Genomic DNA, 25372 nt, shown 5'->3' with positions numbered 1-25372 from the left:
ATATTGTGCACATCAGTGTTATTTGGTTGACTTTTTACAGTATAACACATCAGTGACTAAAATAAACACTCCTTTGCAGTTATTCAAACATACATGTTAACATTACTGTTTTCTTTATGCATACATATAACACATTGCATAATAAGTGTCTTCCTCATAAAATCAAAATCAACCTTTGTCCACATTGTTACTATAGTATAACCTAATATAGAAAAGCTAGATTTAACACAAAATGTCCTATTGTTTGTTTAAACTGTAAAGACAGTATTATCATAGACACTGTTTTTATCACAGAAAGCACATTACTTTGAGTCATGTGTCTACGGTCATCATCACACCTTCCCCCGCCCTTGGCGCAATCGGATTGGCTGTCCAGCAAAACCCGAATGTTTTCCCCCATCACCAACATGTGTATAAAAATCCTGTCTCGCAGTATACCCCAGCTACACACGTTTTGGGAGTCTTCCTGATAGCAACACAGAGGTCAACAACAACAACAAAAAGGTAATCAAACTATTTTTTATTTTCTATGGCACCTCTAAATATAGCTAACTTTAGAGAATTTACAGTGATATAATGTACTACTGTAGCTAGACCTGTGCTTTGAAAATGAAGTAGGTAACAGCTAACTTAGCTAGCAATGTTGGTTGGCAGCCAAAGGATCAACAGTAACAGGCAAAACATAAACATAACAGCCAGAGGGATTCCAAAGAAATGAGGAAAAATAAAATAAAACTATTCCACATTATATCAAATCAAATACAGACATATAGCGAATACATTTTTATTTTTTTTACATTTTGTTTTGTATACGTTTTAAAGACTCTAAATAGTTTTCCTAATCAGATTAAAAAAATTAAGAAAAGGGGCTTTTTCTTGATAAATTTTGATTTGTGTTTGAAACATTTTCCTAATAAAATAAAGAGATTTATGACATACTCACGTTCAATTGTGGAATCAGTGTAGTAAAAAAAATATGTCAAACTTAGAAATTTCAATGGTTGTATGCAATTTGAGGCCAAGATATAGTTTTACATCAGTCCAGAACACTTCACTATATAAACAGCACTTATGATGCTTTTAGATGGTACTAGGTAGACGGCAAACCGGATGTCAGTGTTTTATTAAAAAAAATTATTAACATCAAATCAATACAGGAAGTACATGTGGGAACACAAGTATTTATAAATAATATACAAAGGACAATTGGGGTGTAAATTATCACATTACACACAGACTTTAAGGGGCATACAGACACTTATCATTCTAACAGTATTTAATTGTCTTAAAATACAGTTCAATTAATTTTTGTAAGGTAAGAAAATATGGTGTTTTGTTTGTAAATTTACATTTGTGAATATGAAATTTGGCCAAAAGAATAATGAAATTAATTACATAAAATTGTTTCAACTTATTTCTATCGTAGGTAAAGAATCCAAGCAGTACATCTCTCCACAATAGTGTAAAATCTTCATAAATGTGTTTAATTATAAATCTACTGATGTCTCACCACAGTTTTCTTACATGAATACAACGGCCCAAAACATGCAACACTGTTTCTGGGTGGTCATTACAAAAGGTACAACTTGAGTTTATGTTTTCCTTAAACGTCTTCATATAGTGGTTGGCAGGATAATATTTATGAATCATTTTAAAGGAAACTTCCTTTAATTTCTGTTAACAAGTAGGTATGTGTGTGTCAACATCCAAAACTTTTTCCCCAATAGATATTATCAATAAATCCATTCCAATAAGGCATGACAACATCCTGCTGAAACAAGGTTCGTATCGCTGTGTTGTTGAATGGACCAAAAGAGAAACAGATCTTCCCTACTGATGAATCAACAGGGTCAACAGAAAGTGGACTCTGAGGGTCTTGACACGTTCTGGAACAATGAAGCAACACCTGAGGGAATGGCATCTATAAACAATTGCAACATCTTTAGGTGTTAAGGATTCCTTATAACGGAGTAAAAGACCCTCTGCATTTACCAGTTGTCTCACCAATAGGATATTATTTACCAGTCGGCTCACCAATAGGATATTATTTACCAGTCGGCTCACCAATAGGATATTATTTACCAGTCGGCTCACCAATAGGATATTATTTACCAGTCGGCTCACCAATAGGATATTATTTACCAGTCGGCTCACCAATAGGATATTATTTACCAGTCGGCTCACCAATAGGATATTATTTACCAGTTGGCTCACCAATAGGATATTATTTACCAGTCGGCTCACCAATAGGATATTATTTACCAGTTGGCTCACCAATAGGATATTATTTACCAGTCGGCTCACCAATAGGATATTATTTACCAGTCGGCTCACCAATAGGATATTATTTACCAGTCGGCTCACCAATAGGATATTATTTACCAGTAGGCTCACCAATAGGATATTATTTACCAGTAGGCTCACCAATAGGATATTATTTACCAGTCGGCTCACCAATAGGATATTATTTACCAGTCGGCTCACCAATAGGATATTATTTACCAGTCGGCTCACCAATAGGATATTATTTACCAGTAGGCTCACCAATAGGATATTATTTACCAGTAGGCTCACCAATAGGATATTATTTACCAGTCGGCTCACCAATAGGATATTATTTACCAGTAGGCTCACCAATAGGATATTATTTACCAGTTGGCTCACCAATAGGATATTATTTACCAGTCGGCTCACCAATAGGATATTATTTACCAGTTGGCTCACCAATAGGATATTATTTACCAGTTGGCTCACCAATAGGATATTATTTACCAGTTGGCTCACCAATAGGATATTATTTACCAGTTGGCTCACCAATAGGATATTATTTACCAGTCGGCTCACCAATAGGATATTATTTACCAGTAGGCTCACCAATAGGATATTATTTACCAGTTGGCTCACCAATAGGATATTATTTACGTCGGCTCACCAATAGGATATTATTTACCAGTCGGCTCACCAATAGGATATTATTTACCAGTCGGCTCACCAATAGGATATTATTTACCAGTCGGCTCACCAATAGGATATTATTTACCAGTCGGCTCACCAATAGGATATTATTTACCAGTTGGCTCACCAATAGGATATTATTTACCAGTCGGCTCACCAATAGGATATTATTTACCAGTTGGCTCACCAATAGGATATTATTTACCAGTCGGCTCACCAATAGGATATTATTTACCAGTTGGCTCACCAATAGGATATTATTTACCAGTTGGCTCACCAATAGGATATTATTTACCAGTTGTCTCACCAATAGGATATTATTTACCAGTTGTCTCACCAATAGGATATTATTTACCAGTCGGCTCACCAATAGGATATTATTTACCAGTTGGCTCACCAATAGGATATTATTTACCAGTCGGCTCACCAATAGGATATTATTTTGGGAACCAATATTCTAAAAACAAAGAAGTATTTTTATTCAATATATCCCCATTATTTCATATATAATATCTGTGTGGAGAAAATGTATGCTTATAAGTTAAGGACCATGACAAGAAAACCTGCCAATGAAAAGCAGAACGTTTCACTGGAATTTTGTCAATATTATAAATCGCAAACCAACATGAAGCTAAGGCCACCAAAAGTAGAGAAGACATGATGAGGAATACAATTCCACATAGAAGTGGGTCTTCTTTGGAATCGTTTCATCCAATTGATATTAAAAGTATTATTTAAGGTAGTAAAGTCCAGAGAATTCAGGCCACCATACTCATAAGTGTTCATTACAACAGTTTTCCTAATGTAATGGGTCCCGGTTCCTCCAAAGAAAGATGAAAAGCATCTGGTCTATCTCCTTGCTTATTTTACCGTCAAGATATACAGATAGAGGGGCCGTATGTTAGTCTAGAGATGCTCTCAGCCTTGGTTATTAGGACTCTTCCTTTTAAAGACAAGTCCCTCTGAAACCATTGATTTAGCTTCTTCTGGAGTTTTTTTAATATGAGGGTTAAAATGCAGTAAGCATCTAGACGTCTGATCCTTTGTAATGGATAAGTACCTAAATATGTAAGTTCTTCTTTTACTGGAATACCATAATATGACAGCCATGAGATCACATTTATTAATGTTAAGATGTAGATCAGACGCTTTGGGAAAGGATTGTATCACATTGATCGATTTGGGAATTTGGTTATCGTCTATCAGATAAAAGTCGTCAGCCAGACTGTCTGGAACCTGTTTTGTTACTCCAAGATAATGATCTGCCGGCAGGAAACTTCTCTCTCCATATATCAGTAACGATCAAACTTTTCCATAAAAAAATATTAAACCAAAATTCTGATTAGATGGTCCCCCAGGTAGGCAAACCAATCAGTTGAATTATCTATAGTCATGTTAAAGTCCCCTCCTATCAATAATAACGAATTGGTACATTTAGATAACCAATTAAGCATATGTTTCTCTATAGATTCAAGCAACTCATCATTCTCATGTTTGGTGTTGTACCCGTAGAAGTTTACAGTAATGAGTGTAATGTCATTGTGACTGATCACAAGACAAAATTACCAAAGGGGGTCAGATTCCTGAGTGTTGAATATTACCACCAACGGTATTTGTCGTTGTCTCGGAGCGTTCAGAGGAGCGTTCAGATCCATGAGAAAGGCTAATATCGTTGCCCCACTGCGACCTCCAGAAGTTGACATCAGCCGAAATTGAGTGAGACTCTTGGGGGGGGGAAAAATGCTAAAATCTGTTCGAAATTGTTTAGCAAATAAAACAAATAAGGCCTTGCGCTTCACATTGTTTCGTAACCCCCTGGCATTAAGAGAAACTACAGACAAAGACAAAACAACAAAGATTTATATAAAAGCTTAAACCGTAGGATGAGTCAAACGTAGGAGCAGTGCGACGTAAGCGATAAGGAACCGAGATCTGCACCTTTAAGTCAACTCAAAGTGAAAATAGCTTATGTCAGTGTTTTTCAATGACAGCACAACGGTAAATGCCGGTAGACGGGACTTACCGCGACAGTTTCAATATAGCAACTTAATAACGTTATTTTATACCGGATGTTGATTTGCGTTGTTTGTTTGTTTACCGAAATCACCACAACAACGCTTCCTGGCTTGCTTTTTTATTTTATTTAACCTTTATTTAACTAGGCAGTTCCATGCAATAAGGGCTCTATATAATACTGTACGTTTTCTTGAATTTGTTCTGGATTTGGGGACTATGAAAAGACCCCTGGTGGCATGTTTTGAGTAAAAGTAAAGATACCCTGTTTAATAGAAAATGAGTCATTTAGATTTACATTTTAGTCATTTAGCAGACGCTCTTATCCAGAGCGACTTACAAATTGGTGCATTCACCTATAATATCCAGTGGAACAACCACTTTACAATAGTAAAGACCCAACAATAGTCACCCAGTAAAATCCTACTTGAGTAAAAGTATTTGGTTTTAAATATACTTTACTTTCAAAAGTAAATGGAATTGCTAAAATATACTTAAGTAGTACAAGTATAAATTATTTCAAATTCCTTATAATAAACAAACCAGACAGCACCATTTTTTTTATTTAAGGATAGCCACTCCAACACTCAGACATAATTTACAAACAATGCATTTGTGTTTAGTCTGCTAAATCAGATGCAGTAGGGATGACCAGGGATTTTCTCATTAAGTGTGTAAATTAGACAATTTTCCTGTCCTGCTAAGCATTCAAAATGTAAAGAGTACTTTTACGTGTCAGGGGGAAATGTATGGAGTAAAAAGTGCATTATTTTCTTTAGGCATGTGGTGGAGAAAGTCAAAGTTGTCAGAAATATAAATAGTAAAGTACAGAGAAACCCAAAAATGACTTAAGTACTACTTTAAAGTATTTTTTACCTTAAGTACTACTTTAAAGTATTTTTTTACCTTAAGTACTTGACACCACTGCGCTGTAGCTAACTAGTATTTTCCAAAAGAATGTGTGTGAGTATCATCGTTGACTGTGTAAGACAGTGGAGATTAAAACCTAAACATCGAGTTAGTAACCTGTGTAACACATGGAGATGTGAAACGTACCTCCTCAGCCTTGCGTCCACGTTTTTGCGCTGGTCGATTTGAGTGGCTACGACCGGTAAAAAGACACTAAAGTGTTTGTGAAACAGAGGTGAGGAGATTGAGCAGTGTGTATGTGCCCGAAATCAGGGGGACGTGGAACTGGCTAAGCAACGTGAAGTCCTTTCCATATGCAGTGATCATAATAATGTAGTAATAGTAGTAATAATAGTAGTAATAATAGCTTTTTTTTTTGTATCCTTTTCCAGGACAATAGACGGACACTGAGAGAGGATCATGTTTACGTTGACTCTAGCCCTTCTGGGCCTCAGTTTAGGACTGGTGGCTAATGCTTTCCCCACACAGCGGCCTGAAAACGGGAAAAACTGGGTGGTGATTGTCGCTGGCTCCAATGGCTGGCACAACTACCGACACCAGGTAAGCGTGAAGTTTAAGTTAGAAAATATACAATCTGTTAACACATTTCCACTATCAGTAGACTGAGTATTTACTATTTGAGACTATTCATACGGACCTGCCATTGACCTCTATTATGTAACTACAGGATTGAAGAAAAAAGGTACATAATATACTCGTGCCCTCTTCATGACTGTCTTGGTGTGTTTGGACCATTCTAGTTTGTTGTTGATGTGGACACCAAGGAACTTGAAGTTCTCAACCTGCTCCACTACAGCCCAGTCGATGAGAATAGGGGCGTGCTCGGTCCTCCTTTTCCTGTAGTCCACAATCATCTCCTTTGTCTTGATTACGCTGAGGGAGAGGTTGTTATTCTGGCACCACCCGGCCAGGTGGGAAAAGGCAGTGTGGAGTGCAGTAGAGATTGCATCATCTGTGTATCTGTTTGAGCGGTATGCAAATTGGAGTGGGTCTAGGGTTTCTGGGATAATGGTGTTGATGTGAGCCATGACCAGCCTTTCAAAGCACTTCACGGCTACGGACGTGAGTGCTACGGGTTGGTAGTCATTAGGCAGGTTGTCTTTGTGTTCTTGGGCACAGGGACTATGGTGGCCTGCTTGAAACATGTTGGTACTACAGACTCAGATAGGGACATGTTGAAAACGTCAGTTAAGACACCTGCCAGTTGGTCAGCACATGCCCGGAGCACATGTCCTGGTAATCCGTCTGGCCCTGCGGTGTTGTAACTTTAATGGGTTACAGAGTTAATGTTTACAGTTAATTCATTGAGCTGTATCTAAAGATATTTTCTTTACAGTTATTTACATATGTAATTGTATTATAATTCGTGTGATGGAGATGGAGAGAACTACATACATATTTTTGATGTATAGCTTAGTATTGGATTAGGCTTTTGACTGCAAGTTCCAGAATGCCTTGTGACAGGAAGTAGAGAGAGAACGCGCCAGTTATGTACAAGTGATTAGTGATTATTCTGACTTTTACTAGCAACTTTCTTTTATTGTTTTGTAGAATCTAAAGTTGTTAAATGTAACGTGAACAAGTAGTATTACTAGAAGAAACTTTCAGTTCAAATCCGACGTCCTGAGTCATTACTTTGAAGATAGTTATACAATATGCGGCCTTGTGAATGTTGACCTGTTTAAAGGTCTTACTCACATCGGCTACGGAGGGCGTTAACACACAGTTGTCCGGAACAGCTGATGCTCTCCTGCATGCCTCGGTGCGAGCATAGAAGGGATTTAGCTTGTCTGGTAGGCTCGTGTCACTGGGCAGCTCTTGGCTGTGCTTCCCTTTGTAGTCTGTAATAGTTTGCAAGCCCTGCCACATCCGACGAGCGTCGGAGCCGGTGTAGAACGACTCAATCTTAGTCCTGTATTGGCGCTTTGCCTGTTTGATGGTTCATTGGAGGGCATAGCAGGATTTCTTATAAGCTTCCGAGTCCCACACCTTGAAAGCGGCAGCTCTACCCTTTTAGCTCAGTGCGAATGTTGCCTGTAATCCATGGCTTCTGGTTGGGGTGTGTACGTACAGTCACTGTGGGGACGACGTCCTCGATGCACTTATTGATTTTCATTTATCAGAATGTGATGGAGTTCATTTGTTGACTTACAGTACCATATTTTTCTTCCTAGGCTGATGCTTGCCATGCGTACCAGATCGTCCACAGGAATGGCATCCCTGACGAGCAGATTGTTGTGATGATGTATGATGATCTGGCAGCCAATGAGAAGTGAGTATTCACTTCCTTGACATTTCTGTTCTCCATCTGAACGGTGTCCTAGGGTTGGGTGACATCAACAGTAATGTAATCAACTATCTAAGCCTATATATAACGATATAAAGGGTGACCGTCATGACATTAATTTAGGGCTAGGCGGTATATGGTATTGTGGCCTAGAGTTTTTGCCCATATCGTGCAGCCCTACATGGCAGTGGGAAAATTCTCTAGTGCAGGAAATGAAGAAATGTATGAAAATGCAGGAAATAATTTTTGGGTTGAATTTGAATTGAACAGTATAAACAATCAGAATGGAGAAAGACCTGTTGAAATCACGTGTAATGTATGTTTTGCCAGCCCAGGGTCACACTACTCGTAAAACACATTTAAAAATGTGATTATTCGAAAACATAAAATACCATCAAAAGTGAAAAATATTGTGATATGTTATCTTTACCATATCGCCCAGCCCTACATATAAATTCTGTCTTTTAAAGACAATAGGTAAAAATCCAAATAACTTCACAGATCTTCATTGTAAAGGGTTTAAACACTGTTTCCCATGCTTGTTCAATGAACCATAAACAATTAATGAACAGCTTACAGACGGTTGGCAATTAAGGTCACAGTTATGAAAACTTAGGACACTAAAGAGGCCTTTCTACTGACTCTGAAAAACACCAAAAGAAAGATGCCCAGGGTCCCTGCTCATCTGCGTGAACGTGCCTTAGGCATGCTGCAAGGAGGCATGATGACTACAGATGTGGTCAGGGCAATAAATTGCAATGTCCGTACTGTGAGACACCTAAGACAGTGCTACAGGGAGACAGGACGGACAGCTGATCGTCCTCGCAGTGGCAGACCACGTGTAACAACACCTGTACAGGATTGGTACATCTGACACCTGCGGGACAGGTACAGGATGGCAACAACAACTGCCCGAGTTACACCAGGAACGCACAATCCCTCCATCAGTGCTCAGACTGTCCGTAATAGGCTGAGAGAGGCTGGACTGAGGGCTTGTAGGCCTGTTGTAAGGCAGGTCCTCAACAGACATCACCGGCAACAACGTCGGGCTATGAGCACAAACCCACCGTCGCTGGACCAGACAGGACTGGCAAAAAGTGCTCTTCACTGACGAGTTGCGGTTTTGTCTCACCAGGGGTGATGGTCGGATTCGCGTTTATCGTCGAAGGAATGAGCATTACACCGAGGCCTGTACTCTGGAGCAGGATCGATTTGGAGGGAGGGTCGGTCATGGTCTGGGGCGGTGTGTCACAGCATCATCGGACTGAGCTTGTTGTCATTGCAGGCAATCTCAATGCTGTGCGTTACAGGGAAGACATCCTCCTCCCTCATGTGGTACCCTTCCTGCAGGCTCATCCTGACATGACCCTCCAGCATGACAATGCCACCAGCCATACTGCTCGTTCTGTGCATGATTTCCTGCAAGACAGGAATGTCAGTGTTCTGCCATGGCCAGTGAAGAGATGGGATCTCAATCCCATTGAGCACGTCTGGGACCTGTTGGATCGGAAGGTGAGGGCTAGGGCCATTCCCCCCAGAAATGTCCGGGAACTTGCAGGTGCCTTGGTGGAAGAGTGGGGTAACATCTCACAGCAAGAACTGGCAAATCTGGTGCAGTCCATGCAGTACTTAATGCAGCTGGTGGCCACAGCAGATACTGACTGTTACTTTTGATTTTGACCACCCCCCCCCCTTTGTTCAGGGACACATTATTCAATTTCTGTTAGTCACATGTCTGTGGAACTTGTTCAGTTTATGTCTCAGTTGTTGAATCTTGTTATGTTCATACAAATAATTACACATGTTAAGTTTGCTGAAAATAAACGCAGTTGACATTGAGAGGACGTTTTTCTTTTTTTTTTGCTGAGTTTATAATCACCATAGCCATACAGTCCTCTGATGTCACCAGCACAAGATGGTTAGTAGGAGTTTGTTCTGCAAGAGTTACGTTCTTGAGATGAAGGCAGAGCATGTACATCATCCTGTCTTTGGATGCACAGATGGGCCTAAACCCTGTCCTCATCGTGCTGTGGTATGCAGACAGCCAGGCCCAAGGGTAAACCATTTGGAACTCGCGAGATGCTGCTGTGGAAGTCACAAGGACGTCATTTAGCTCCTCTCCTCTCGCAAGGCCTGGGAGTTATGGGCCCTAGATGGGAGACACGAGATTTGCCAGGCCTGGGAGTTATGGGCCCTAGATGGGAGACACGAGATTTGCCAGGCCTGGGAGTTATGGGCCCTAGATGGGAGACACGAGATTTGCCAGGCCTGGGAGTTATGGGCCCTAGATGGGAGACACGAGATTTGCCAGGCCTGGGAGTTATGGGCCCTAGATGGGAGACACGAGATTTGCCAGGCCTGGGAGTTATGGGCCCTAGATGGGAGACACGAGATTTGCCAGGCCTGGGAGTTATGGGCCCTAGATGGGAGACACGAGATTTGCCAGGCCTGGGAGTTATGGGCCCTAGATGGGAGACACGAGATTTGCCAGGCCTGGGAGTTATGGGCCCTAGATGAGAGACACGAGATTTGCCAGGCCTGGGAGTTATGGGCCCTAGATGGGAGACACGAGATTTGCCAGGCCTGGGAGTTATGGGCCCTAGATGGGAGACACGAGATTTGCCAGGCCTGGGAGTTATGGGCCCTAGATGGGAGACACGAGATTTGCCAGGCCTGGGAGTTATGGGCCCTAGATGGGAGACACGAGATTTGCCAGGCCTGGGAGTTATGGGCCCTAGATGGAAGACACGAGATTTGCCAGGCCTGGGAGTTATGGGCCCTAGATGGGAGACACGAGATTTGCCAGGCCTGGGAGTTATGGGCCCTAGATGAGAGACACGAGACTCACGAGCTGTGTTAGAGGCTGAAGATCTAAGGAAAATATGATTGTGTCATTCTGTCTCTAATTGTTTAGTAGTTTTAGTAGCAACGTCCGTCATTGGTAAGTCATAAGCAGTTATTGGAGCTGTTCATCTCTGTCATTGGTAAGTCTTACTGTCGGTCAACCTTTTGGTTAACTTTGTCAGGTACTCTGAATGATTTTAATGCTGCTTCTGTTAAAGCTGGTTTTCAGTATCGGTGGGTTTCATTGAACAAGTCTTGGATTAAATGACAGTGTGATTCCTGTTATTTGAGGACAGTGGAAGTGATATTGTATGTTTTTGATAAGGGGACTATTCATATTTCCAAGCTGTCACACATCAGTCACTTAATAACCTAATCATCAGTGGCATTTGGAATTACCCATGTTATTTGCAGTCAAAACAGGGTGTCTGTGAGAAAGCGCCTCAAGGCTAAAAGAGATTCATAGACACAGAACCCTGCAGGGGAGTGAAAGAGATAAGAGATTAGTCAGACATAACACTATGAAGCAACTTGTCTGACTAATCAGACACCAAAGTCTACACTGGAGAGGTGAGTGGATGGAAAATGGAACGTTTCAAATGCCTTTATTTTTTATTTATTTAAAAAAAAAAAAAAATGTGTGTGTGTCTATGGAGATAATATCGTTACATAACTATCAACAATCAATGGTTTTATACAAATGGAACAGATAATATATATATATATATATATATCATCTGTTTACATTCAGTATAGTGTCATGTTCACAATGTCGTGTCGTGTTTGTCTATTAATGATGTGTTGTATCCTGCAGGATGTGACCCCTGACAACTTCCTGGCGGTGCTGAAGGGTGACTCTGCCAGTACAAAGTGGGGTACTGGAAAGGTACTGAAGAGGCAAGTAAATGAGAGGGAGGATGAGAAATTAGGGAGAAAAGGATTTGAGTGAGTGAATGAATGGAGGACGGGTTGGAATATATTACAGAAAGGTCCACACAAGGGAGAAGTTATTCCAAAACTTTAAGTTAGACTTCTAAAATGACATGAAAATCGTTTGTTACAACAATGTATTGTTATACATTTTCTGGACAGAATGTTTCATTGTTTTTTTGGGGGTTTTTTTGTGATTGTTTTTTTTTTTCAGGGAATGTTTCTGTAGTTTACTTGTGTTCTCTAGAAAATGTGATTTTTGTCGTCTTTCAGTTCACATTTTGTTCAAAGAAAGCTTTATTTCTCTCTTCCTGTTGGCAGCGGTCCCAACGATCACGTGTTTGTGTACATCACTGCTCACGGAGCGCCTGGTCTGCTGGCCTTCCCCGAAGATGAGGTAAATACATTAACACTTCCTGTGCTCCTCTGTCACAATGTTTGTCTCAACGCTATCGGGTCTGTCACAAATGGCTCCCTATTCACAGGGCCCTGGCCAAAAGTAGTGTGCTTTATAGGGTGCTGTTTAGGACACTACTTCCTCTGCGTATGGATGAATTACCTATTTCTGCGCTGTGAAATAGACCGTTGACGTATATATATATATATATATATTTTTTTTTTAACAATCATTCAGAGAAGTTTGAGTCTATCATACAGGTCTAATATTTACGACTGGATGAATGAAAGTCATGTTCTCTTACTGAGCAGTAAGTTTTTTTTTTGTTTTGTGGGAAAGAGAGTGACTGAATAATGGATCTTGTGACTGACTTGTGTTGTTTTGACCTCATGCGTTTCTAGTGCCTATTTTTATTTTTTTTAAAGCTAAAATAAATGTTATTGTACTGGGGGGGGGGGACAACGACGACAACAACAACAAAAACACAAATAAAACTTGCATGGTGTGTTTTTCATTCTTTCTACAGCTTTATGCTGCCGACCTCATGGCTGCTATCAACTACATGCATGACAAGAAGAAATACAAAAAGGTGCGGAAGTTAAACTTGTTTAACAAACATGCCCAGACGTGCTGCAGTTGATGAAATCTTGTGGAACAATATGCTAAAATTACATTCATTGTTGATCTTAGACAAAAGGTATTCTGATTGATATTACCTGAATATTTGTATTTGTATTTTGGATCTCCATTAGTTCCTGTCAAGGCAGCAGCTACTCTTCCTGGGGTTTATTATGGATCCCCATTAGTTCCTGTCAAGACAGCAGCTACTCTTCCTGGGGTTTATTATGGATCCCCATTAGTTCCTGCCAAGACAGCAGCTACTCTTCCTGGGGTTTATTAAGGATCCCCATTAGTTCCTGTCGAGGCAGCAGCTACTCTTCCTGGGGTTTATTATGGATCCCCATTAGTTCCTGCCAAGGCAGCAGCTACTCTTCCTGGGGTTTAAAATGGATCCCCATTAGTTCCTGCCAAGGCATCAGCTACACTTCCTGGGGTTTATTATGGATCCCCATTAGTTCCTGCTAAGGCATCAGCTACTCTTCCTGGGGTTTATTATGGATCCCCATTAGTTCTTGTCAAGGCATCAGCTACACTTCCTGGGGTCCAAACACATTAAGACACTACTTACATTACATATAAAACAAAAGATAAAACAGTACATCATAACATTATTACACCACTACATACCTACAATACAACATGTATAATACCACCATACAACAATATTACAATGTACGTGTGTGTGTAGAGTGTGTGTTATGGCTGGTGTGTGTGTGTGTGTGTGTGTGTGTGTGTGTGTGTCTCCACAGTCCTGCTGACCACACCAAGCGTTACGTGTGCTCGCGTTGCGAAATAAACGTACACATACATGTTATCCAATCATTTCATCCAATCGGCTTGCGCGCGTCAACAAGCGTCTGCGTAGCCAGGCGCTAATATAGAACTTGATTCTATTTGTGATGCTTGACGCACTGCAAGTCCCGCCTCTTCAATCTCATTGGTTTTTAAGAGCATATACCCACGTGGGTGATTGAAAGATGAACTGAGGTCCACACTCCAGACCAGTTGGTGGTGGTAATGCACCTTAAAGTTGGTTGCCAACCTCCATATAAATTCCAACGAAGAAGAAGAAGCCTGAAGGAGGAGAGATGACTAGAAACAAACTCCGTTTACCCTTTTATCTGGGGATTAATTGTCAAGTAGAGGACCTTGTGCATTTCAGGTAAAATAACAACCCAATGTTTATATCCCCGGAAAAATCGGCCAGCAACTGCTAGCTAGCTAAATTGCCTTGACTGTTTCATGCTTTTCGACCTGTCCCCAAATTAATATAGTTGTTTCAGAGTTCGTTTTGATATTTCAACTTGCGTGTCCTGATGGCGTCTGGTGTGGGTAGACAAAATCAACATACGCACTTACGTACCCGGTCTAGTCAGCATGTTTAGGTGTAATTTGTACCTGTTTATAAAACATACTTTTTTTTTCCCCAGATTTTTTTTTTTTTTTACTTTTAAATCTGATACTGCTAGATTGATAGCATCAAAGTTGTTTATGACTGAGCTTGTTTATTAAAAAAAAAAAAATCCCAGTTCTCCAGTTGATTAAATATTGTGGCGAACGTTGTCATAGAGTTATTTCCATTGAAAGTACAGGAGAAGATAGTATCGACTGACGCATCTTGTTTTTTTTAAATCTTCCCAACACAGTCGGTGTTCTATATTGATGCCTCTGGGTCAGGATCAATGATGACCAAGCTGTCTGATGACATCGGTGGTGAGTGACGCTGCATTTGAACCTCCCTGTGATTCTATCACTTTCCAGGAACAAACCCAAAACACTATCCATTTCATTTTTAAAGATGCGCTTGACCGTTCCTCGTGACCGTGACGAATATGGATGGGGGGGATTGGCCAATATGGTTTGGGGGGGCGGGGATTGGTCAATATGGAAGGGGGGGGATTGGCCAATATGGATGGGGGGGGGATTGGCCAATATGGATGGGGGGGATTGGCCAATATGGATGGGGGGGGGGGGGGATTGGCCGATATGGTTTTGGGGGGGGGGATTGGCCGATATGGTTTTGGGGGGCGGGGATTGAAATGTTTCTTACAGAAGAAATATGAAAAGCATAAGCATGGTCAAAATTGAAAGGGAACAGTTTGGAGATTATGGGAAAAGTATTAGACAAGTTGAGGACACAACAGTTCACCTGATAAAAGACTGGATCCAAACATTTACACTGTTGATTTGATGTGCATTTTACAGTTCCTGTACTTTTCATCACATTTGTTAATAATGAAATGTGAAAATACTCTGGATACATTCAATACTGTGACTAGAATAGTCACGGAACAGTTTGTGGTTGGTGTAGCATAAAACAAATGACAAGGGTTTGAGTCTGAATACTAACTGCTGTTTCCAAGTGGCCACACACCTCTCCAAAGTGTGCCCAGTTTCTAAGTCATTTCAATGCACTTTTATGACTCCAAACAGTCTTCAGCTATAAAGGTGCTATTTTTAAGCTCTCCTAGCTGTGAGGAGCAAACAGATGTGTAGCTGTTTGGAATTTACAACCCTCCATCCTCGCCATCACAGTTACGTTTGGGGTTTACGCATTCCAACAAAAAAACGGACAATTTTTATAAACTGCAATCTGGGTCAGGCTTGTTCTATTGCCAACATGACTAGCTAAATTATAAAATATCATTTTACAGTGTGTTAGGCTTTCAACAAGGTAAATTCAGAGAAACAGATCGCCATTTTGGTGTACATAGAAAAGAGTTATGAGTGTGTGTGTGTTCTGAGGCGATTACCATCACCAATAGGAGACAGTCTAAAGCAGAATAACTATGTAGATTATCACCACCAATAGGAGACAGTCTAAAGCAGAATAACTATGTAGATTATCACCACCAATAGGAGACAGTCTAAAGCAGCAGAATAACTATGTAGATTATCATCATCAATAGGAGACAGTCTAAAGCAGCAGAATAACTATGTAGATTATCATCACCAATAGGAGACAGTCTAAAGCAGAATAACTATGTAGATTATCATCACCAATAGGAGACAGTCTAAAGCAGAATAACTATGTAGATTATCATCACCAATAGGAGACAGTCTAAAGCAGAATAACTATGTAGATTATCATCACCAATAGGAGACAGTCTAAAGCAGAATAACTATGTAGATTACCATCACCAACAGGAGACAGTCTAAAGCAGAATAACTATGTAGATTATCATCACCAATACGAGACAGTCTAAAGCAGAATAACTATGTAGATTATCATCACCAATAGGAGACAGTCTAAAGCAGAATAACTATGGAGATTATCATCACCAATAGGAGACAGTCTAAAGCAGCAGAATAACTATGGAGATTATCATCACCAGTAGGAGACAGTCTAAAGCAGCAGAATAACTATGGAGATTATCATCACCAATAGGAGACAGTCTAAAGCAGCAGAATAACTATGGAGATTTGAGAGAGGTTTCCTGAGGGACGGGGGGGACGGGGGGGAGAACTCTGTGTTCGCAGCCACGGCCTGTAACATATTTTGTGATAGTGTATAACCAGTGTCCTGGAAGCCATATAGCCTGTTTTTTTAAAATACTCTCCCTCTTCCAGTGTCTTGATAAATCGGTCCGTCTCTCTCTACCCGTCTTGATAAATCGGTCCGTCTCTCCTTCAGTGTATGCCACCACAGCAACCAACTCTACTGAGTTGTCCAATGCGTGCTACTATGATGAGAAGAGGAACACCTTCTTGGGGGACTGGTACAGTGTTAACTGGATGGAAAACTCTGATGTGGTAAGTCTGGTAAAGTGTTAACTGGATGGAAGACTCTGATGTGGTGAGACCAGTACAGTGTTAACTGGATGGAAGACTCTGATGTGATTCATTTCTTCCTCTCCCTGATTGTGTTGTCCAGGAGGACATAAGCATGGAGACCCTAATGACACAGTTCAAGATCGTCCAGAGCAACACCAGCCACGTCATGAAATTTGGAAACGAGGTGAGGGATTCAGAGGGGGAAAAGTACCTAATTCCCATTGAAATGGCTAGCGATAAGGAATCACAATATATTCTGGAAACTTCAAATCTATTGTCTAGCTTTAAATCTAAAAGAAAAGTTAACTAGGATAATATTTTTTCCTTCTTAATGCGTTTTGAGACAATCAGTTGTGACAAGATAGGGGTGGTATACAGAAGATGGCCCTATTTGGTAAAAGACCAAGTCCATATTATGGCAAGAACAGCTCAAATAAGCAAAGAGAAACGACAGTCCATCATTACTTTAAGACATGGAGGTCAGTCAATATGGAACATCTTTACTTTGAAAGTTTCTTCAAGTGCAGTCGCAAAAAGCATCATGATGAAACTGGCTCTCATGAGGACCGCCACAGGAAAGAAAGACCCAGAGTTACCTCTGCTGCAGAGGATACGTTCATTAGAGTTTACTGCACCTCAGATTGCAGCCCAAATAAATGCTTCACGGAGTTCAAGTAACAGACACGTCTCAACATCAACTGTTCAGAGGAGACTGTGTGAACATAATTTTCCTGCCTCATGATGCCATCTATTTTGTGAAGTGCACCAGTCCCTCCTGCAGCAAAGCACCCCCACAACATGATGCTGCCACCCCCGTGCTTCACGGTTGGGATGGTGTTCTTCGGCTTGCAAGCCTCCCCCTTTTTCCTCTAAACATAACGATGGTCATTATGGCCAAACAGTTCTATTTTTGTTTCATCAGACCAGAGGACATTTCTCCAAAAAGTACGATCTTTGTCCCCATGTGCAGTTGCAAACCGTAGTCTGGCTTTTTATGGCGGTTTTGGAACAGTGGCTTCTTCCTTTTCTGAGCGGCCTCTCAGATTGTCGATATAGGACTCATTTTACTGTGGATATAGATAATTTTGTACCTGTTTCCTCCAGCATCTTCACAACGTCCTTTGCTGTTGTTCTGGGATTGATTTGCACTTTTCGCACCAAAGTACGTTCATCTCTAGGAGACAGAACGCGTCTCCTTCCTGAGCGGTATGACGGCTGCGTGGTCCTGTGGTGTTTATACTTGCGTACTATTGTTTGTACAGATGAACGTGGTACCTTCAGGCGTTTGGAAATTGCTCCCAAGGATGAACCAGACTTGTGGAGGTCTACAATTTCTTTTCTGAGGTCTTGGCTGATTTATTTTGATTTTCCCATGATGTCAAGCAAAGAGGCACTGAGTTTGAAGGTAGGCCTTGAAATACATCCACAGGTACACCTCCAATTGACTCAAATGATGTCAATTAGCCTGTCAGAAGCTTCTAAAGCCATGACATCATTTTCTGGAATTTTCCAAGCTGTTTAAAGGCACAGTCAACTTAGTGTATGTAAATCTGTCAGTAAACAATTGTTGGAAAAATTACCTGTCTCATGCACAAAGTAGATGTCCTAACCGACTTGCCAAATCTACAGTTTAATAACAAGGAATTTGTGGAGTGGTTGAAAAACGAATTAATTCCAAATTTGGGACCACACAGCCACTCAACTCAATAGCAGGCTAGTGATTGCTCTGTAATGCTTGCAGTTAGCCACTGATTCCTTCCAAATCACTCATTGTCGAATTTGCCATTTCCAACTTGTTGTGTAATGTTTATGTCCAGTGGCCGATGAGCACTGATATGTTTTGTCTATTATTTCTCTTTATATGACAAGAGTTTAAAAGGATTTGCCAGTAGATTGTCGACTTGATTCATGATGATGACTGCTAGCTAAGATTTTGAAAGTAAGATGTTGACATAATCAGTCCAATCAAAGCTACGGTAGATATAACGTGATTTGACGTCAAATCATCTATAGCCAATGACCTTGAGCCTTCTTGGAAGGACACTTCTAATGTAACTCTACGGCAGCACCCAAGGGGCTTGAATTTTCGAGCTCTCCCCGTAGATTCCGCAGTGATGTGTCTCCATGAGTGACAGAACACTGAGCCAATCACGGCGCAGCGCTCCGTATTTTCTGCTGACTTACCCCACCACCACAGAAAGCACAGAGCTGGGCTGAAACACCTGCATTTTTGGAGCTGCTTTACTGAAGAAAGGAAAAAAGAGACCATGTTTGTAGTGGCTTTATTAACTCAGTGATCTTTTTACATTGTTTGCAAACTGATATGTGACTCGTATTAAAGCCAACATAACATGCAAAACAGGCAAGCCCCCCCCCCTTTTTTTTTTGCTAAAAATGTGGGGCTCAAAATAGGCCCTGAATGACTGGTAGCCACTGGTCTCGGTGTTGAACCGACTGGGTGTCTCTGTGTTGAACCAACTATAATATATGTTTGTGTGATCCTTCCCGAGACTCTGGCCAATATGAAGGTAATGGCTTTTCAAGGTAATGCCAACGCCCGGCCTAACCTCCCCATGACCCTGAAGCCTGTGGCGGACCCAGGCCTGACCATCAGCACTGACGTCCCCCTGGAAATCCTCAAGAGGAATTCATCGAACACCGACAATAGCCTGCTCCGATCACACGTCAATGTAATGGACAGGAAATGACATTTGCTTTAAACTTTTTTTTTTAAGTGTTTCATTCCTGACAAACCTGGGTTGTGTTCATTTGGGCACACTGTAACAGAAACCAACGTGTTTCTCAATGAAGTCACATGGTATCTCCCCATTTCGCTCTATTTTGGATCGTTTTACGTTTCGTGCCTAATGAACATGACCCAGGCTTTATCATAAGATGCTTCTGTTATTTCATAGAAGTGGGGACCTTGGAGAACTGTTCTGATTGTCTGTGTCCTGTGCGTCCACTAGGTGCGTGATCATCTGAAACAGAAGATGCTCAAGGTGGTGACGTTGGTGACGGGCTTTGAGAGCGAGTATCAGAAGGTTCTGAGTGAGAAGATGGATCTGACCCAGCACCAGTGCTACAAGACTGCTGTCACTTCTTACAAGAAACATTGTTCCATCTGGCATACCACTGTGGTACGTACAGCCCGGCCCAGGGCACCCCAGGTCTGATCCAGGTCTCCCCAGCTCTGACCCAGCTCTGACCCAGCTCTTCCCCAGCTCTGACCCAGCTCTGACCCAGGTCTCCCCAGGTCTGACCCAGGTCTCCCCAGGTCTGACCCAGGTCTCCCCAGCTCTGACCCAGGTCTCCCCAGCTCTGACCCAGCTCTGACCCAGGTCTGCCCCAGCTCTGACCCAGGTCTGCCCCAGCTCTGACCCAGGTCTGACCCAGGTCTGACCCAGTTCTCCCCAGCTCTCCCCAGGTCTGACCCAGGTCTGACCCAGGTCTCCCCAGCTCTGACCCAGCACCCAGGTCTCCCCAGCTCTGACCCGGCCCCCAGGTCTGACCCAGCTTTGACGGCCCCAGGTCGATTCTCTGACCCAGAGCTCTGACCCAGCCCACAGCTCTGACCCGGCCCCCAGGTCGACCCAGCTTTGACCGGCCCCCAGGTCTCCACAGCTCTGACCCGGCCCCCAGGTCGACCCAGCTTTGACCGGCCCCCAGGTACCCCCAGCTCAGATCCAGCCCCCAGCTCTGATCCAGCCCCCCGCTCTGGTCCCAAATGGCACCCAGTTCCCTATGTAGTGCACTATTCTTTTATCCGGGGCCCATAGATACGGGGCCCATAGATACAGGGCCCATAGATACGGGGCCCATAGGAACAGGCTCACTGGATGGATGATGTCAACTACGCCTGGTTTATATGGCTATATAAATGGATGTTTGCCCTCCCCAGACATGACTATGGCTTTTTAAAACGGTATAACAGGAAACGTATGATTTGTGTACAATAATCGCCCTAGATTTAGAGAACCTTCATTGTTGTGATTTTAAGTTAGATCAGAGTACAGTATATAAAAGTTGTGATGTTCTTGTGTTGCAGTATGAGAATTATCTGCTGGACCTGTATTTGTTGTTCAACCTGTGTGGGAAAATATATCGACCAGAATGGTACTGTATCCATCTCATACCTCCCTCTTTTTATACCTTCCCACCGGGGTTCAGGTCAATTCAATTTCTATTCCAGTCAATTCAGAAAATTCCACATTTTCCGCATTGAAGATAATTGGAATTGACCCCAACCTTGCTTTACACTATCCATGTCAATTCATGCTTTTCAATTGAAGACAAGTTTCACTAATGCACGATTTGACAAAAAAAAAAAAAAGTTTATTTCATTTCCAATGAGCTGCTTCCATGGTCTAATCATGTTATTTTTGTCTCCCTCCTCAGTATCTGGGCAACAATAGAGAAAGTGTGTACTGAAATAGACGAAACACCCCTCTGAAATCAGCTTTCTACGCCCCCAGATAGGAGGGTCTGAGAAGACCAGTCTTGTCTTTTCACTGACAAGGAATCAAGTTTGAATCTCTTTTTTACATTTTTTTTTTTATCACTACTCTCTTCTTCTAATAGCTTTGGTTTAAAACTTGTTTTTTTTCCCCCCCGGTTTTAATGAGACATGTTAAAGATGTGTTTTTATGATGAATTTCACTATATCCCTGTGAGCGTTTAAAAAAAAATGATTAAAAAATAATGAGAATGTTTTTTTTTTTTTTTACTGTTCTGATTTCTATGAACACCAATGACAGGAGCCAGTTCACCCACTTGGTTGTCAGCTCTGCTGGAGTAGGGTGAAGTCTACCTAGTTGCTGATCTTATATCAGTTCTGCTTTTTTCCCCCACTAATGGTTAAGTTTATGATTTGTAGAAGGGGAAGCAGATCCTAGATCTGTACCTAGGAGGAACTTCACCCCTGCGCGAGACTGACCTGGAGGTTGAATCCTACAGCATCACATACGATCTGCAAGATACCCTGATCCTTTAAAAAACAGGAGATTGGGTTATGTTGACGTTGTCACACGGATTTTGAAATATAACCTGGACGGTTATAAAACAGCTAGAAAATGATTTCTGTGGACTATTATTCATTGCTCTCGTCGTCGGTACCGTCTATATATAGTCAAGGTTGTCAGAGTCAAATAATTGTTTGTCTTCTGTCGTGAGTCATTTAAAAAAAAATCATATTAGGATTGTTTGAGTTAAATGATACAGCTGCTGTACCTGGTTTTGCTGAGGAAAGATACAACAGACGTCTATATCATCAGATACAGTAAAGAGCTGATGCTCTTTTTAAAGGTGACGTTTCTGAATGGGTATCTAGGATACCAAATAGACCCGTTTTAGTTTGGAAGGAGCCGGTGGAATGCATTGTAGGACTTGAGTTTGAGGAGCGGACTGCAGCAATTGCAAACGAGGACAATTTTGTATAAAATGTTCACTCTTGGAAATGGATAAATAAAACCTCTGTTCAGACATGTCTTTCTATTGCTGACTTTTAGATTGACTTCAATTTACAGGCTGTACAACCTATTACACATGTTGTTTTTTTGTAAATGTATTTAATTTAACCATTATTCTACCAGGTATGTTGACTGAGAATACATCCTCATTTACAGCAACGACCTGGGGAATAGTTACAGGGGAGAGGAGGGGGAAGGAATGAGCCAATTGGAAGTTGGGGATTATTAGGTGACCGTGATGGTATGAGGGACAGATTCAGAGTTTAGCCAGGACACCGGAGTTAACACCCCTACTCTTACAATAAGAACCATGGGATCTTTAGTGACCACAGAGAGTCGGGACATCTGTTTAACGTCCTATCCAAAAGACTGCACCCTACACAGGGCAATGTCCCCAATCACTGCCCTGGGGAATTGGGATATTTTTTTTTAGACCAGAGGAAAGAGTGCCTCCTATTGGCCCTCCAACACCACTTCCAGCAGCATCTGGTCTCCCATCCAGGGACCAACCCTGCTTAGCTTTAGAAACAAGCCAGCAGTGGTATGCTGCTGGTTACTGATAAAGCAAATTACCAATTTGTTTTATCCCAGTCATTTTGAATCTCCAATGAAGAACCAGATAAGAAATTGTGCACAGATGTCAATCAAATGTCTATTCTTCCACGTTGATTTCGCCATCAACAAAGTCTAGCTGGCCAGATTATTTTCTTTTGAATTCCGGCATTGAAAATCTGCATTGAAGTGATTCACATATTATCTCCTGGAGAACTACATTCTAAAGGAATGGGAACACATATTTTACTCAGGAGGATTAAACAAATCCTGAGTTAGGAGCAAAATTTTTTTAAATAAATGATTTCTTCAACTTGGATTCCAACTTCAGGCAGCATCTGATCTCCCATCCAGGGGGTCAGTCCCTGGACCAACCCTGCTTAGCTTCAGAGCCAAGGCAGCAGTGGGATGCTGGGTAATTTGCTGCTGGCCCAAGTCACACTTTTCAATGCATAGCCTGTGCATTCTAGTGTTTTACTAGCTATATTGTATTTACTTTGCCACCATGGCCTTTTTTGCCTTTACCTCCCTTATCTCACCTCATTTGCTCACTTTGTACATAGACTTATTTTTCTACTGTATTATTGACTGTTTGTTTGTTTTTACTCCATGTGTAACTCTGTGTCGTTGTATGTTGTCGAACTGCTTTGCTTTATCTTGGCCAGGTCGCAATTGTAAATGAGAACTTGTTCTCAACTGGCCTACCTGGTTAAATAAAGGACTTGTTCTCAACTAGCCTACCTGGTTAAATAAAGGTGAAATAAATAAATAAATAAAAAACAATAACTACAGTGTCTTCAGAAAGTATTCATGGTGTGTTTGACACCATTCTATTCACTCCAGTCCAGCCATTATTATGAGCCGTTCTGTCCTTCCCTCAGCAGCCTCCATTGATATATGTAGTTCGTTCTGTTTTTTTGGGGGGGAATCCTGCTTCGATCCTTCCCAGTCGGTAGCGGAATGTACAATTGTTAAATTGTGCAATTAAGCAATAAGGCCAGAGGAGGTGTGGTGTATATGGCAACTAACTCCGTGTTGCGTTGTCCACAGCTGTCAGCCAATCAGCATTCAGGGCTCGAACCACCCAGTTTATAATCCCCAATATACCATAGAGGTGGTCCTGATGAGGTCTTCCCAACAATCTAGTTTATGCTGGCAACAACAGATAGCCTAATGGTTAGAGTTTTGGACTTGTAACCGAAAGGTTGGCGAGATTGAATCCCAGAGCTGACAAGGTAGAAATGTGAATAAGGCAGTTAACCCACTAGGCCGTCATTGTAAATAAGAATTTGTTCTTAACTGACTTGCTTGGTTAAAAAAAACAGCAGCATAGCGCTAGTTAAAATTTGTAAAAGAAAGTGATGTTTATTTAGATGGGCGAGGGAGAAATACCTTGTAATATTGGTCACCGTGACATGCCAATTCGCAAACCGTTGCGAATGACCAGTGCAACCGTGTCGTGGTGCTCAGCGAAAGGCTCTTCTTCTATAATATTATGGCGGTCCGCTAACAGGTGCCGCCACCTACTGTACTGGAGTGTGTAGTAAAATCACGGGGTTTCACTAGTTACTACAGCCACAAAGTCTGAATTATTGCCTAAACTCTGCCTATTCCAACAATTTATCTTTTTAAAATTCAGATTTGAACCTTAAATCATGAGTTTAACCACACTGCTAAACTTATGCATAACTCTAACCTTAAATGAAGACCAACCCAATCGCAGCGTTGAAGTGCTCATCGGGACGACTGACTGAACCGAATCATTTGGTCTCTTTTTTAAATGTTTTTATTATTATTAATTCAAAATACAGATCAACAATTTACATTCTTACATCAAAACATTACAGCAAAACAGAACGCAGGTATTAATGAGAAAATACTGGAACAAACAAAAAATATTAAACAAATAATAATTGAAAAAATAAACAATTCTAGTGCAATTGTAATCACTCTGACAAAAAATCTTATTTATAATTATGTAGGAAAATGAATAATTTCGTCCCTATTCGACTCACGTCATGAATCTGGGCATCAGGCGTGACCCTGTCCTCTCTCCATAGTGTTGAACAGAGCAAACTGACCCTGTTCTCTCTCCGTAGTGTTGAGCAGAGCAAACTGACCCTGTTCTCTCTCCGTAGTGTTGAGCAGAGCAAACTGACCCTGTTCTCTCTCCGTAGTGTTGAACAGAGCAAACTGACCCTGTTCTCTCTCCGTAGTGTTGAGCAGAGCAAACTGACCCTGTTCTCTCTCCGTAGTGTTGAACAGAGCAAACTGACCCTGTTCTCTCTCCGTAGTGTTGAACAGAGCAAACTGACCCTGTTCTCTCTCCGTAGTGTTGAACAGAGCAAACTGACCCTGTCCTCTCTCCGTAGTGTTGAACAGAGCAAACTGACCCTGTCCTCTCTCCGTAGTGTTGAGCAGAGCAAACTGACCCTGTCCTCTCTCCGTAGTGTTGAGCAGAGCAAACTGACCCTGTCCTCTCTCCGTAGTGTTGAGCAGAGCAAACTGACCCTGTCCTCTCTCCGTAGTGTTGAACAGAGCAAACTGACCCTGTCCTCTCTCCGTAGTGTTGAACAGAGCAAACTGACCCTGTCCTCTCTC

At 41.5% G+C, this 25372-nt stretch overlaps 1 protein-coding gene across 1 annotated transcript; it reads left to right on the top strand.

Annotated features, from left to right (window-relative positions):
* The first annotated feature begins 388 nt into the window (after nt 1-388).
* Nucleotides 389-22244, top strand: LOC106589466 (legumain). Its single transcript, XM_045694297.1, has 14 exons — nt 389-504; nt 6270-6438; nt 8073-8170; nt 10226-10241; nt 11844-11926; nt 12281-12356; nt 12883-12945; nt 14624-14690; nt 16612-16730; nt 16852-16935; nt 19262-19441; nt 19721-19891; nt 20800-20867; nt 21150-22244. The coding sequence occupies exons 2-14, from the start codon at nt 6298-6300 to the stop codon at nt 21202-21204; spliced, it is 1221 nt and encodes a 406-aa protein (XP_045550253.1). The 5' UTR covers nt 389-504; nt 6270-6297; the 3' UTR covers nt 21205-22244.
* Nucleotides 22245-25372: the final 3128 nt, after the last annotated feature.

The sequence above is a fragment of the Salmo salar genome, chromosome ssa01, assembly GCF_905237065.1.
Source record: "Salmo salar chromosome ssa01, Ssal_v3.1, whole genome shotgun sequence".
In the NCBI taxonomy this organism is placed as follows: Eukaryota; Metazoa; Chordata; class Actinopteri; order Salmoniformes; family Salmonidae; genus Salmo; species Salmo salar.
This window is presented reverse-complemented; position numbering and strand designations above follow the sequence as displayed.